At 40.1% G+C, this 16106-nt stretch overlaps 1 protein-coding gene across 1 annotated transcript in view; it reads right to left on the reverse strand.

Moving 5' to 3' along the window:
- The window catches only part of pclob (piccolo presynaptic cytomatrix protein b), a 61528-nt gene that overhangs the window by 3990 nt on the left and 41432 nt on the right, over window positions 1-16106 (reverse strand). Inside the window, 22 exon segments of the mRNA XM_040025552.1 lie at window positions 171-316; window positions 419-556; window positions 1138-1196; window positions 1337-1478; window positions 3497-3691; window positions 4011-4305; window positions 4596-4667; window positions 5458-5551; window positions 6006-6032; window positions 6979-7109; window positions 7231-7278; window positions 7960-8192; window positions 8295-8362; window positions 8586-8694; window positions 9953-10078; window positions 10196-10271; window positions 10403-10491; window positions 11567-11593; window positions 11923-11991; window positions 13301-14339; window positions 14633-15443; window positions 15835-16100. Of these exon segments, the coding sequence (XP_039881486.1) occupies window positions 171-316; window positions 419-556; window positions 1138-1196; window positions 1337-1478; window positions 3497-3691; window positions 4011-4305; window positions 4596-4667; window positions 5458-5551; window positions 6006-6032; window positions 6979-7109; window positions 7231-7278; window positions 7960-8192; window positions 8295-8362; window positions 8586-8694; window positions 9953-10078; window positions 10196-10271; window positions 10403-10491; window positions 11567-11593; window positions 11923-11991; window positions 13301-14339; window positions 14633-15443; window positions 15835-16100 (4260 nt within the window).

The following is a 16106-nucleotide window of genomic DNA, read 5'->3' on the forward strand; positions in this document are numbered from 1 at the left end:
AATATTGCCAAGTATATTGGATTTTTAAATCACCAAATATTGGTATCAGTCATAAATATCCTTTATTGTCCAGACTCTAACACAATCATGATTTACTAAGTTTTATTCACTCATCGTATTTGACAAGTAGCAGGGGTCTGAAAGTTATTTAGGTGCCTGTTGTACACTACCTGTATGGAGTGTCCAGTTGGGTTTAGGGGGAATCTGAAGGTCTCATTGAAAGAAGGCTCTCTATCATGTCGACAAATTCTCGTCTTCTTCTTAATGATCCTCTTCTGGGTGGCCACATTCACCACATACAACTTCACATACAGATCTGGATGCAAGTTGGATAAATAATAATATGAATTCATAAAAAGAGGACTATTGAGATTAAAAAATCAAAATGCATGTACATCAGTACTGATTGGTTCCACACCTGGCAGGTGGTCTGGGCTTTTGAACTTGTAAGTGATGTTTCTGCACTGAAGGATCTCCAAGACCAGTTGGTCCCCTTCTGTTTTCACCTCCTTCTTGAGAGCAACCTTGATCTCCCCCATTACTTGTGTTTTACCAGCTAACACGAAACAGAAAGAGCAAAATCAAAATCACATCAGGGAATATATCGCCAAAGTTTCACGTGTATCTCACGAGTTCTACATGTCCTGAAATAATTAAGAATTTTACATGACAAGCTGATTTAAACTTGGTAAATTAGTTGTCAGGCACCATGGAAATGACCTCCCGACCTTCATCATTGTAACAGCTGCCAGACTATACCCTAAAATGACCCTCTGCTCTTTGTAACAAATTGAAACTAGAGAGGGAAGGGAGGCATCGTGACACCTGAGCTACATGAAATGTAGATATAACAGCAGGTGGGATAGCATGGCAACCACTTCTCTCAAGCCGTGCAGTAACTTATTATTCAGGTTAATATTGTTCATTGACAATAAGCACTTAGCTGACAATTTGACCTCGCAACTTAATAATGACATTAGCAACACCATTTAGAGGCAGTTAATTAGGTGGTTTGGTTACAAAGAAATTGAAAAAAAAAAAAATACAACAAAACCGTCATTGCACAAAACACTCAACAGGGGGAGCCCTCTGACCAAGAAAGCAAACATTTGAAAACGTGACATTTCTAGAGCTTGCCTTCATTTTCTGCAGTCTCAAGTTGGTTTTTGTCTGTGCCATTAGGAATAGTCTTACCGCTGTGAGAAAAAACAAAAAAAAAAACAAAACAAATGAATTTATGAACACTGTTTTATACATTTAAAAGAGTATAACATGACATATACATTAACAACCGTTAATGCATAATATGCTTGTATGGAGCTACAAACAGTCTTACATCCGTGGCACTTGAAAAATGGCACTGTCCACTCCTGTGCCTGCTCCATCTTCACTATCCAGACCTCCATAAGCGTCTCCAACCAGGCTCGGGGCAGATAGTACCACTGACCCTGAAACATCACTCAGCCGGTGTCCTGGTCCTGTGGGTGGCAATACTGAGTGTGATACTGAGGAAATCAATCACTCAGTTTTTTTCTTCAAAATAAATTACTTGCATAAAAAACAAACAAACAGAGAATGTTAAACGACCCAGCTTTTACCACACATGCATGGATGCCCAAGACATGTGCTGTATGTAACAAAACACACACCCAGCTATCACTCATTGACAGAGGCACTCTCCATCACACATAACTTTGACAACTTTGACTAAGCATCACATAACAGGGCATCACTGTAAATGTCAGCATCTCCTTGCATTTACGTAACAGTGCTGTGTAAAATCTCTGTAATACGAAGCAAATCCCTACATTAGAACTAAATGAAGGTCACTAAATTTAATGAAAAAAAATAAGATTAATTCACTGTAGGACATGGCATGGCAGTTTGTTCATACAATTAAATATTCTTTCTTGGTTCTGGCTGGTTTCTGTTATGCTTTTGTAGTAAGAAAGAACTTGGGAAAATATGTGAAGATTACTGTTGAAACACATTCGGCGACTTTCGGTGTATTTTTGAAAGATGATGTGTGACCACAATGTGTTTGAAGCACAGTCTGTTACTGAAATGCAATAATTACTCATTCTGTTCCTAATGAAAACAAAACCATTCGGTAATAAAAGCGACACAAAATAAATATATAAATAATGAAATAATATATAAAATGAATATGTGCATTTCCAGACATTCATAGTGCTACATACAGAAAATAATTACAACAGAAATATCAATATTTACACATTCATTTATTTGGAAGGCTTAGTTTTAATTATTTAATTATAATAATTATTATTATTATTAGTTTTTTTAGTTGTTGATTAATATGATTTATTTATATATTTATAGAGTACATTTTTCCTATGTTGCCTCACCTTCCCTTGACATTTCTGCTTCCCTCATGGTTAGCTGACCGCTTTACACTCACTGGCTGGTGAGTGCAGCGTGAACCTCCTGTTGACTTTTGAAACCTCTTGGTGTTTCTGTGTTTCCAGGTTTGACTGGGTCATTTGTGCCCCCTTTGTTTTAGGTGGGAGGAATAGGGAAGGACTGTGCAGGGCGAGAAGACTGTGTGCCATACCTGTGTCTGCCTCTGTGTGTGCTTTTCTAGGGGTTAATTCTTGTGACACACACATGCACATACACAGCAATATTGCAGCTCCACAAAATATTCTGTGGCCAGGAAATAATAGCTAGGGAATCTACAGTTGCATGCGTATAAAAACCTCCAACAATGAGTTTACTTTCCTTTGTAAAGAAGTAGACCATTAGAGTTCATTTTGAGGATATCACATTGAGGATTATACACAGGTAATGGATGTTGTTTAAGTCATGTTAACACAGTAGAACATACAACATGTAAGGGATTGCCATCCTAGCTTGGTTTCTGTACTGGGGTTGGAGATCTCCACACCGGGGTTCTGTAGAAACCATATGCTTGGGATTGGCACATGCACACTCCATGTAGAAACAGAGGGGTCTGGATTTCTAATTTAGCTAATAATACTAATACTACAAGTTAAAATAATCCATTAATTATGTTTGTAGTTTCTTAAACTATTATCCCATTTAATTAACTATTTAAGATGCCCAAAGAGAAAACCAAAATATTAAACTGGTGAAAAATATCAGAAACAACACATAACAATTTAGTAAACTGAATGAGCCCCATCTCTAAAAATAAGATTTTAGAATTACATAGTGTATTACATAGGATTTCACAGCAAGTTTATTTTTATTTGTGTACTTATTTGATCTTTTTATCTTTTTAAAATTCTTTATCTGCCTTGCTTTTTGCTTAACAGTTATATTAATGAGATAGATCACTGTGACTTTGTGCTGGCAGAAAAGCAAGATGAGATGAGCAGAAGGCAAGGTAAACTGTTAAGGAGATGAATGCAGAGCAATTCAAGGCTTTATCAAACAATCTCTACAAAGCTTGCATGCAAGGGGAAAAGGTGCATTTCGAAGGTGGTTTATCAGGGGTAGGGGAAGGATTTACTTGGTTGCAGGCAGGATTGTTGCACGGCAGCTTCAGCAGCAGCAATTGCTATTCCAGCATCCTCAAGGTGGGCCTGAGTGACACTGCTCTTGCTTTGGCTTCGGGAAGGGCCATGGGAACGTAGTTGGCCGTCGGAGGAAGACTTGGAACTGCCTGGGCTACTGTGTGACTTTTCCAAAGGCATCATTTGCATGTCTAAAGGAATATTAAATGAATGGTTACAAGTGCCAAAGAGAAAACTGCAAAATACAGTGGCTTGCAAAAGTATTCGGTTCAAGGGGGCCGGATACTTTTGCAAGACACTGTAAATAAACCAACCCCTCTCAGGTGCAAATAATATTTCACAGTCATCTGCTTGTTCCATGCAGTACTGATATGTATGTATTTACAGTGTTCAAGGTATGGTTATGAATACCTGCCAAGAATATTAATATTATTTATTGCTTAAAACTACTTATATGGAATTAATTGATATTTAGCAATCATTAACTGTAAGAATGAGGTGATTCTTTACCTTTAGCTGGATCGGGAAAGATTCCATGGCTTCTGCTCTTGATTACAGAGTTTTTAGGTGAATCATGACTCCCATCTCCCTGCCCTGGTGCTAGACTCTGACCCATTCCATACCCCTGTCCAGAACCTGAAATGTGGCCCTGGCCCTGGCCATGTCCCTGACTTGACCCAGACCCTGACGGACCTTGGGCAGCATGGTGGGCTCTGCTGTGTTCAATGCTTTCACTCTGCTCTTTCAAAGGCAGCCAGCGAGGAGTGTTGTCCAACTGGGTGGTATTTGACAAGTCAATCAGTACCTGAGTGACAATAAGAGAAAATAAAAGAGAGAAAGAGTGAGACAGTACAAAATAAATAGGAATTTAATATATATAGTTATAGAAGCCAAGTTTAAATTTGGCGTTTGTCTGACCTGAGAGTTAAGTTAAGAAACGCAGGTCCACCAGTAAAACAATAAAAATAAACCAACATAAAATAAAATAAAATAGTCAAAACCACTTTAATGAGGTAAATTGGTAAAAAAGAAAAAGAAAAAGTGAGCTAAATTTCACATTGTCAGATGGCAGACTCTGCTTCACAAGTCACTTACTTCTCCAAGGAAGTCATTGGAGGAGGACCTGTCATAGTCCCACACTGTCACCTCCAGCGTTTTTTTCTTCAGCTTCAAAGAAAGAAAAAATAAGTAAAGAGAGGGTCACAGATTATGGTGAGGCGTTGAGGCGATCGTGCGAGGGAACAAAACGTGTGAGGTGTGAGCTTGTTTGTCTGTGTGAATGTGGGTGGATGAAGGACAAAAGAAACGAGCTCGTGTACACTGAATGAGTCGTGCCTAAATGAGTGCAGCCATGAATGCTAATGAGGGGGGTAATTTAATCAGCAAGGAAATCACGAGTTGTTAAATGCATGTGTGCAAATACGTGGACGTGTATAGAAACACTTGGAAGCATGTTGGAGGACATAACATATACAGATATACTTATATAAGTATGCGCTGCAGATTTTTTTTAAGGCTGCGGTAAGACGATGGTGGTGTCTGTCACAAACAACACAAGCAAACACAGATGGCTAAGAATAAACACAAGCAACCATATATACCTCTAGCAGTCACAGATGAGCACACATGGGCATGATTACCTAACACTCTTCTATTACTCTTTTTGCTAAAAAGGCATGCAGTTAAAGTGTCTGTGTTGACACTGTTAGAGCAAGAATGTCGGTTGTTAACTTGAGGTTTGCTAGTGCTGATAAGAGGCTGCATAGAGGATACTGAAAACAGCCCGAGGGAGAGAGCATGAGGACGGAATTCTAAGTGTCGTATAAGACGCTGAGGCTTCCACATTGCCCAAAGTGGATCACAACAAATACAGTAACTACACAAGAGTGACTGTGGGAAGATGTTTGTGTGCATGTGCGTTTTAGTGTGGGACAGGAAGAGAGGGTCTGCACAGTACCTGCTCTAGATGAATGTTCTTGTAGATGACAGTCTGATTCCATTCTGGGTTCATGGTCTTCTGGGCATACTTGGTCCTTCTCTTGTTATCAGCACTGATAATTCATGACATTCAGAATGATTGGTTGTTAATAATACATTATTAAAAATCTCTCCACTGCTTGATCCCATGGCAACATTCACAAAACTGCAATGCTCAGTAAATGGGCTGAATAGATGCTGCTTGGAAAATGGTCAATATCCTTATTTGGAGGCACCAGAAAGATCGCAAACAAACTGAAATATTTTTGTTGATTGTCTGCTCTGAGTAAGATGCTTTTAAAAAATTTTTTTCAAATGAGTACAGAGATAGAAGCTGAGGAGAGTTCAAAGTCAGAGGCATGGAGAGAAAATGTAATGGCAGAAGTGCTCTTAAACACTGTGAAATAGAGCAGATAATTGGACGAACAACAAAGGCCACAATAAAAGGATGGAAAACCACTTTGGATGGGTAAATTACACAAATAAAAACATAACACCAACTAAAAACAAAGATCAGCACCACACTACCTTGCATTCTGGACAACCATGACTTGGCTGAGGGAGTCCAGAAGAGGAAGAGGAGGGCATATATCACAAACAAGAAAAGCAAAAACACAAAATAACAGTCAGAGAAGCTCAAAGAGCTCAAAGAAAAGGCAGTAAAGGATAGAGAGCTGAGGCAATCAATATTCTCTTGAGGGTAAATCACTGTTTTTGTGCCTACACAGTAGATATGACTCAAGACCAAAAAGCCTCACAGTGATTACTGGCTCACAGGTGAATGAGAAATTCACTACTCTGACCTTTTGTTGAGACACTGCGGCTGTGAACTCTTTTGCTAATGTCAGACAGATGCATTTCAAATATATTCTTACAATAAAGCAGCAGTACAAAGGTGCTCTCAACGAGCTTACATTTTTAACCTATACAGCGTGTAGGTTGAGGGAGAGAGCGCATAATCTAATAAACAGGCCTGATGGAGGCATTATCTAAGAGCAGATATTGTTACAAGGGAGATAATGGCTGCATCGATCCTCCCTCTTGCTATTCACAAGCTCTTAGGAAGACAGTGGAGTCGACACCGATAAGGAGTCTCACCTAGGGACAAAACCAAAGCACTCACTTTAGCCAAAAGTAGAAAGAGTAAGAACATGAGGTTGACCATGTGGACTCTCTGTTGCCAGCTAATTTGATACATTATAATGCAGCAATTTGGAAAAAGGCCGCCTCTTACAGCTTTATGTAAAGTCTAACACAACTCACTTTATTTATTTATAGACTAAAGCAAATCGAATCAAATTACTGCAGAAATGACTGCCTCATATCATCATGTCCTGTACCATTCTCTCACACAAACTTAAGACGTTAGTCAGTGGGATACAGCAAAGTCAGTACAAAGTCAGGAAAAAAAAATCAGGGAGAGAGAAAACAAAACAGACACAAAGGCAGAAAAGCAGACACAGAACACATATTAGTTAGCACTAAAATGCTAAAAGCTCACCCTCTCCCAGGTAAAAGGTAGACCTTCACAAAAGGGTCAGAGTAGCCATCATTATCCCTTGGGGCCAGGTTTCTAGCTTGCAGGACGTGGACAATAAGATTTCCTAGATTTCTGTCATAGTTGATCTGGAGCTGTTTGAAACAGAGTGTAGAGGAGGCTCTATGAGAGACACTACAGGGGTCCATCTTTATGTTGTTGGGGGTAAATAGTGATATTTTCTTAATGTTTGTTTGCATGTGTGTGTGTTTTAACCTGAATTTCTCCTGTGATGGGATGAGGCATCTTCATCATCTCTGTTTGCTAAAAAAAATAGAACAAAAACAGAGAGGTCAGGAGGTGGAGTGGTTCTAGATTGATAGTTTAATGATTTGGCAAACAAATTTGTCTGGCCCACAATAACAGACTTTAGCCATTAACCTGGGATTAAGTTGCAGTATATATTAATAGAGTACTGGTGAAAGAGGTGCCCTTGTAGAATAGATATTAACATTTTTCATTGAACGTATGCACGTTGTGGGGGACACTGACTATCTGATCGGTGTGTTAGAAAGGAAAGTCTGTCAGTGTAGTGTGACACCATTAGTTAGTTTAGTCAGACATCTCGTGTTCAAAATGAGTTCTTTATTGCAGCATCAGACTGCGAATTTGGGGTTTGATAGATAATTATCCCCCTTGACCCTACATGCGGATGCTAGGATGGTCGAAGCAGCCAGCTGCTCTGTGCAGAGGGAGAGACGAGAAACCCAGACTCTTAAATAGAATGCCCAGATGAGAGGTTGTGTTTGGTATATGATTTAAGGAGAATGTTTCATTTGTCTGATGCAGTGCAGCTCGAGTTGCCTGGCTGAACTTGCCTGCGGTCTTCACTTCATTTATTTAAAGCAAACACATTTCACAGAAATGTCAACAAAAGACTAATTTGAATAAGAATGTGTGTGAGGTAAGCCACTAAAAAGAATTTTAATGGATGAAATCCATTACCTTGTGTCGCTGCTTCTTGCTTATTGCAGGGGATGCAGGCTGGCCAGGGCTTGGCACCCCACTGGAGGCAGCCGATCCAGTACCAGAGTGGAGGAGGGCAGAGCGCTCTAGTGCAGACAGGACCCCCAATCCCCCAGCTCCTACTCCAACCATACCAGGTGCCTGCTGCTGGGACACCTTCTGCAATTCTGCAGCTAACTGCTTAGGATCCACACCGGGGGAACGCTGTCCACCTACAGACACGAGTGTATATAGTGACTCACATTTTATTTATGTCAAACATGTACGCAGGCGCATGCACGCATGCAGACGTAGCAACAAATTCTCGTACATACCAGCCTTAAGCTGGACATGGTGCTCCAGGGCTTGTGGGTGCTCAGGGTCAGACAGCATGTTTAGGTCGCTGTTTGGATCCATACAGGGAATTTATAATGGAATAACAACCAGTGCGTTGTAGGAGTAATCAGTCACAGAGTGGATATTTGGCAGATGAAGGGGTGTGGGACGAACAGAAGGGGAAGGAAAGACGAGAGAAGGTGTTCATGGCTGCAGAGTCACCATTTTGTGACTAAACATGTAGGAGTTTCAGTGGGATAGAGGGATAAATGGTGACAGATGTTACTCACAGTCTCACACAAAGCTCCGCCTCTGCACATGTCTGGCCCATAATAGACTGCACTTCCTCATAAGTCTTTCCCGTTAGAGGGACTCCATTCCACTCCAACACCTGCATTCCTGTAATACGATGAAGGCCAGCATGCAAAATGAGTGACTACCCCTCATCTCTATACATGAAACGTGTTAGAACAGAGAGTGCAGTTTTCATGCTCACAGAACAATAGTAATAGCAAACAGCTCTTCAACTGAATTAACTCTGTCTTCATTCTTCTGTATTCTCAGTTGGGTTTATGCATTGGCTTTGTTCCATTGTTGGAACAACACCCAGCACAAAAGCAAGAAAGAAGAGTTTTGCCGATGATTATATTAGCTGTTTTGTTTCTCACAAAGAATAATGTAGAAAAAATAGCATATTAGAAGTAAAAACACAGCAACAGCACACAAAATAACCACTAATATTTGCATATTTATGATGTAATACACAAAACAAATCACAGCAAACTCAATTTTTCCACCCAGGGCCAAAGAAATATGAGGCCTCACTTACACAACTGAAACCTGGTCTTCAGATTAGACTTCTGCTTACGAAGCAACTCACCAGCTGCTGTGACAATAAAGGCTCACATTAATAAGTGCGTATCCTCATGCATGAGCCAGTATTTCTTCTTAGATTATTCCCTCTGTTCTCTGTGTATAATCTGTATCCTCCCCCACTTTATTTCACACTGCACCTAAAGGCATGTTCTGCTGCCAGTTTCTTTCAACAGAACATAAACATATGCATAGCATACAGCACATGCTTGAAAGTAAACCAGCCAACCTACTGTCTTGCCTTTTAAAAAAAAAAATATTTTCTTGTTCAGCAAGACAAAAAGGGAGTAAGCTATATCAGAATGGAATGGAATAAGAAGCTAGAACCAATTATCTCATTAAAACTACTGGTGGAACTGCAATCAGTACTCAGGCGCTTCTCTTTCTAAACAAAGATTAGAGCATCAATTATTTGAAATTCCAGAAACTACAAGAACAAATTGAGCAGGGATTGTTGCATGGTAATTCACTGTGTGTGCGTGCGTGTGTTTATCTGTGCTTGCCTGTCTATCTGTATCTGTATGTTTACAGGGACGCTAAATATAGTCTAATGACTAACACAGCCCACTGATGTGGAGGGTGTGTTTGCGCGTGATGTGTTGAGGAAAGACACATGACAAACCAACACACAGTAGGCTACAGCCGCCTGTCACAACTCCATCTGGAGTGATTTAGGCATGAATTTTTACTGAAGGCGTAAACGGCCCTAAAATCATCAACACTTAAAAAGCACTGTGATCATGACTCTCCTGAGCCTTGAGAATCTTTTTCATTCTGCTCTTACCCTCTACAACTTTCCCCGTTTGTTCTGCCACCCCACCAGGGATGACCTTGGCAATGTACGCTCCGATCTCTCCACGACTCCCTGGAATCTCCTTACCACCTACCACACGGATGCCAAGTCCATTACCTAAATGGTAAAAATAGGGATACAAATCCTAATTACAAAAACAGAAATAGACAATCTTTGTGATTTTTTTACGGTTGTACGATAACTGTATGTCTGCATTTTGTAATAGTTTTATACCTGACACACTGGAGTCCTTCATGTCTCTCTTAAGCTTGATGCGAGTGTGAGGGAAGGCATAAGGCACGAGTTTCATCTGAAAATTCACAGCATTAAAAGAAGCATGTTTGTAAGCAGAAAACATTCCGGGTTTACATATTAAAACCAAAAATAAACATGGAGTGGAAAAAAAAGGACCAAGCTGAATATTATTAGGTTGAATCGCACCTGTCTCCTGTCTGACACACTCCCGCTCTGAGGATGCCCTTCTCTTGGCTTATCAAACCAATCTGTGTCCTCTCTTCTCAGGTGGTAGGCTAGACAAGGAAAGGATCGCATTAAAATCTATGCATGAAAATAGGGACTAGAAGCTTTCAGCATAGAATCAAGCAATCTCTTTTTTTGTATTTAAGAATAATTGTCACACATCCACCCAGATTTTCTAAAAGGCAGGAAGATCTCTGATCTGTCCTGACTGGATAGGTGAAAGCAAAGAAACAGAAACTCTGCTCCATCCTATCCACAAGTGTGAGATCAGATGGCTACTACAAATACTAAATGGTGTATGAATAATTTCAAGTTTGATAAAAATTGATATGCTTTAAATGTTTGGAACGTTTTATTTTCTATGTATTATTTTACAGCACTGTGTACTGGAAATCTCCCCCAAACCATCTTCATTTATAAGTAACGACTGGAAGATACTGACAGTCTTGTGCTCTATTTTACCATCACAATTCGAAATCATACCTTTAAGAGCAAAAATAATCAAAATATTGAAAGCTATAGTAATATCTCAACTTTGAAATGCTGTTTTGGTGTTAAATGTAAAAGAATCCAAACAAGGATAGAATTTTCTATGTATTGGCGAGCTAAGCCCACAAACAGAAAATAGACTGCTACATATCTTGTAAATATCTTGAAAGCATTAGATCTTGAACATATGAGGAATCGGTATATGGTGGCAGCATTGGTTTTCAGAATTCTATAGAAGATCTTAAAATACTGTGAATCTGCATGTTTTTGGTAACACTTATGCACAACACACATTTATTTTAGTGCATGGACATGAATACTGGAAATGGGTCTGATATGTTTACAAAACCACAGTGCAAACATTCCTGAATGACACATAAATTAAGTCTCTGCAGTGTATGACACATAAAAGATATCGAGTGTCATTAAGATGGGGTTCATACCAGCATGGAACTGACATGTCAACTACAAGAGAGTCACTAAATGATATGTATTGTATACGATTGTGAGGTGGGTCATTCCAGAATGAATCTGGTATGTTTACAAACTCAGCCAGAGAAGTGAACCATTCATGATATGCGGCATGGAGGCATACAGTCTCTAAGTAACTACATGAGAATTGCGATGCCGTCTCACCTTCTATATTCCAGTTTGGGCCTCCAGCTGTGGTACAAAGTTATATGTTTTTTTAAGAAATTTGTTCAACATATGTTCATTCTTCTATCAAGCTACAGGAAGTAGAGTGCTAAGACTAAGATTTGTACTGCAAGTAGGCTAAAATTCAGCACATGCACTAAAAGCAATAGTAAGAGATGCATGCTTTACTGCATTTACTAGCCTGACAGACAGATCACAAATTTAAGCAGAAGCACTATGAAAAAACCCCCCAAACAAAACATATAAGATGTTTCTTTAGGAGGGAAAGCCATATCAAGATTGAGCCACATTATCATGAGAGGCAGTAACTTTAACTATGCTGTAAGATACTCTACCGTGTCTGATACTTTCATGAAAGATTCTGGCATCATCTCTGTTCAAAGCCAACATGGACTCACTTTGTGCTGCAATTGAGGCAGATGAACACTTTTATGTAAGGTCAAGACAAATGCTTCTGTCTCAACAAGAATGTATTTACATTGATTCCTCATAATTGGCCTTGAAACAAAGCTAAAGTTGCTGAAGATATTCTTGTTTGTTGGCACTATCTGACAATTACATCAGACCCTGTGCTTTTTAATGCTACTTCATATACAAGATACTTACCAAATAAAAGATAAATAATTATAAAGGCACTGGATTTACCTAAACTAATGGAACACTACCAGTCCCATTCTTATGGAAATGGAAACAGTGCATGTCAATATCTGCTGTGAATCACCGGGGAACACAGACATCTCACACCACAAGGAGACATCCACAGCAACAACCAACAAGCAGAAAACATTAATTTTATTAAGATGAAAATGGAAAACAGATGTACATGCAAGGATGAAAATAAGACCAAATTAGAAACGGAAAGATTACAGAATCAACGTTTAACACAGTTGACACAATTTTCTTTAAGTATACACAACAACATCGGCTTTATAGAAAGCTACTGCATTACATCTTTTTTGATCTATATAAACCATCCAGCAAATTTGGAAATGTCTAAATTGGCCTGGCACTGGCTTAGCAATTTAGTTAGAATGAAACAAAAATACCTGTAGAATCTGCAGAACATGTATATCACCATGATTCAGCAGTACTCTTTTAAACTTACTGCTGTTGTTTTCGAGCAAAACTAAAGGAAGAACCTTAAAAATGTATGTATTTCTTTTTCTATAAGTTTTCTGTGCCACTGAAAAAGGGCTCCAGTGTAGGCTGTTCAATATTGCTCAGATTTTTGATGAAATTTATACAAAAAATAAGGCAGCTGCATTGTGAGCAGTATGTTTGCTTAGCATATCTCTTTGTAGTTCATAAACAGATAACATAGATTCTAGAGAGGATCTAATCTAACATTTTTAGAACTGTTGGGGTCTAAGAATAAGGAAGGACATTGAATAAATTAAACTGAAAAAAACAAACAAACATCAAGCTGATGAAATGACACAGAAAAGCATGGATAGACGTGGCATACATAAACAAAGAGTGTTATGTATCGGTGACCACGATAATTAAAAGAAAGGAAAAATCATGCAAAATTGTGACTTTACATTTATCGTGACAGAGGGAAATATTGTAACAGACAACAATAATTATCTGGAGCACTGATAACTGAGAAAGAAACAGTTAATCCACAAAGTCAATATGACCACTCAGTATTAGCATGCATGATAAGCACGTCGATATGGTCAAATTGTTGAAGCAGTCTTAGGCTCCATTTACCTTCACTGTCAGACATGGCACCTTGCAAGTCATCCATGATGAATGCGATGTCTCGATCATAGCCACGAGTCCGAGATTCCTCTCTCATATGTTGCTGTACCTCTGGGAGGGAATGGCTTGACCCAAATTGGTCCCTGGAGTCAGCAGAAATGGGAGGGAGAGGACCAGCTGAAGCTCTAGCCATACCCATTGGTTGCCCCACTGGACTCAGAGGACTTTCCTCCTCTGAGTTCTGAGCAACAATGGGGATGCGTCCACGGCTTTGGCTTATAGGTAAACTAGTGGGTTTTGCTCTGGCTACCCCAGGGGCAAACGCTGCATCTAGAACCTCTCCCTCTGATTTAAGTCTTAATGAAGAACTGGACAGATCCCGTTTAATAGATAGATCCAAACCATAGACTGAAGAGGGTCGGGAGGAGGGGCGAGAACGGGTACCACTTGGGTAGGTGCCATCATCATGGGCAGTTGCCCTGATAGTAGAGCCAAGTCCAAGAGACTGACCAAGATTAAGAGAACCAGACAGGTTGGCCCCTAAGGAGGAGCCTAAATATTTTTGTTGCTCAGACAAGTTTTTTCTTAGCCCAAATGTAATCTCATCCTGAAGTAGCCTAGCTCTAGCAGCCAGACTGGACACAGAGGACGCTCCAGATCCCATGTAGCTACCATATTCAGGCTCAAGGTCCCTACTCTCCTGAATTGGGGAAAATTTTGTGATGGCCTTAGGGTCTATAAGGGCCTTTTTGTTCTTCATCTGTTTCTGGTAAAGCATAGCCGCTGGGAGTTGTTTTGCAGCCTGTTTTTCAAGGGTGAGCCTGCCAATGCTATATTTCTCTCCTTTAGGGAAATGGCGAAAATTGCTGTCACTGGGGAGATATTGTGGTAAGCCCAGACCAGTCAAGTGTTCGAGTCCCTCAGTTCCTCGTCGGAATTCTTGCTTGATCTGCTGCTTCAGTAGCTTCAGCTCATAAGGTTCTTCCATAGTATCATCTTCTCCTTTGCCATAACTCTGAAGCCGAGATGAGCCTAAAAATTCTGCCACCTAAACGGAAAAAATAAATAAAATTATACGCCACATGTTAAGTGTTATTGTGTAATTGTTCAAAACACTGAAGTGTTTTGAACAATTAAAAGGGCTATATCAGTCACACTGTTTTCTACATTCATGTAAGCCTAATAAAATAAAACTGGAGAATCAGCACTTCAAATTGTTGAATCGCTTTTTTAAATGAAAGAGCCAACACCAAGAAACACTAACATTCTGAGCTATTAGCATTTGTCTGAGGAGAAAAAGGTAGCAAAAACTAGAAACTAAGTTAACAGTATGGGATTTACCTCTGCTGTGCGCCTGAGTCTGTCTGCCTTGGACATCTCCTTATCAGGCAAGTTGAATCCAGAACCCAAGCCAGTATTGCTCAGCCCTGTTGACGCCTTGGTGAGCTCCCCTATGTCTTCTATCAGCACATAATTCCTGGCATTATGGTGGTCAATATCAGCATAGAAAGAATCAGCAGAAATGCTAGACATGGGACTAGAGGCCATGCTCCTCTCCTCAAGTCCTAACCTCAAGTCCAAGCTTCCATACTTGCCCCCTAGGTGAGCCACTCCATATCCACTTTCTGTGGAAGTTGGCACAATGAGCAGTGGCTGGTTGCGTATCACCTCATAGTTAGTGGTGATTTTGGGCTCTAAATCAGACAGGTTTGTTTGTCGCTGCTTCCCCTGCTGCAAGAGCAGAGCATGTTGGTAGCTGCCTGGCTGAGTCTGGGCATGGGAGAGGGACATGGTTGGGTAAGGAGACACCTGTTGGTGGTAAAGTGATTGTTGCTGATACAGGTTCTGTTGGGTGTAGTGGCTAGTGGTTTGGGTCTGGGGAACATACTGGCCATAGTGAGAGTAGGGACTAGTCAGTGTGTTGTACTGGGAATCAGCTTCTGTCTGTGGGGGGATGAATTGCTCAAATTCCGACTGGGGAGCTGTCCGTGGTCTCTCAAGACCATCACCTCTGGTCTCTCTGATGTTGCTGACCTCACTGTCAGACATGTAGTCTCGCTCCTCTGCCACACCCTGAAGATAGGCTCTTTCTCTCTTCTCTCTTTCTTTCAGCAAGGCCTCCTTACGGCGGTTGATACCCATCTCCAAGTACCTTGAATAAATAAATGAAATAAATATATATATATATTTTTTTTTTACAATTTTAGTACTCAGAAGTTCTAATAAAAACCAGGGGAGGTGGCAAACAATATTCTGTTTTCTCACACATTAATACCTGTTACTATGTGTGAGTGTTGAGAAGTCTCATTGAGAGATGTCAAGGCAGCCTTTTTGCCCATAAGCTATCAAGGTAAGAAGGGAATCATGCAGACGAATTAGGAAGATTGATGACATGAGATGCAATGACTGATGCAGTGGAGTTAGCTTGAATCATTTTCTGAGGTATTAGTTATTTATTAATTTAATACAGTAATACAAGTATAGGTACCGGTAACTTTATATCCTAAACTGCGATGATTTTAAATAAATTAAATGTGTCTCACCGTAGCTTGGCATCAATCTCTTTTTCTTCTTCATCTAACTCAGCCTGTTTCTTTCGAAGTTTAGAAGATTCTCTCTCCACTAGATCAAGCTCCTTGTCAATGTCCTGCAGGATCTTTGCCCGGGCCATAGTTGTACTACGAGCTAGACGGCGTCGAGCAGAGTTGGTGCTGTAGCCTGACCGTCCTGAGAGGGAGTCATCTTCAGGAGGGGGATCTGGCAGTGTTCTCTTTACCTTCTTACCTGTACTAGAGGGAGAGCCTCGGCTCTAGAA

This window comes from Simochromis diagramma, unplaced genomic scaffold (genome assembly GCF_900408965.1).
Source record: "Simochromis diagramma unplaced genomic scaffold, fSimDia1.1 OVJJ01000293.1, whole genome shotgun sequence".
Lineage (NCBI taxonomy): Eukaryota > Metazoa > Chordata > Actinopteri > Cichliformes > Cichlidae > Simochromis > Simochromis diagramma.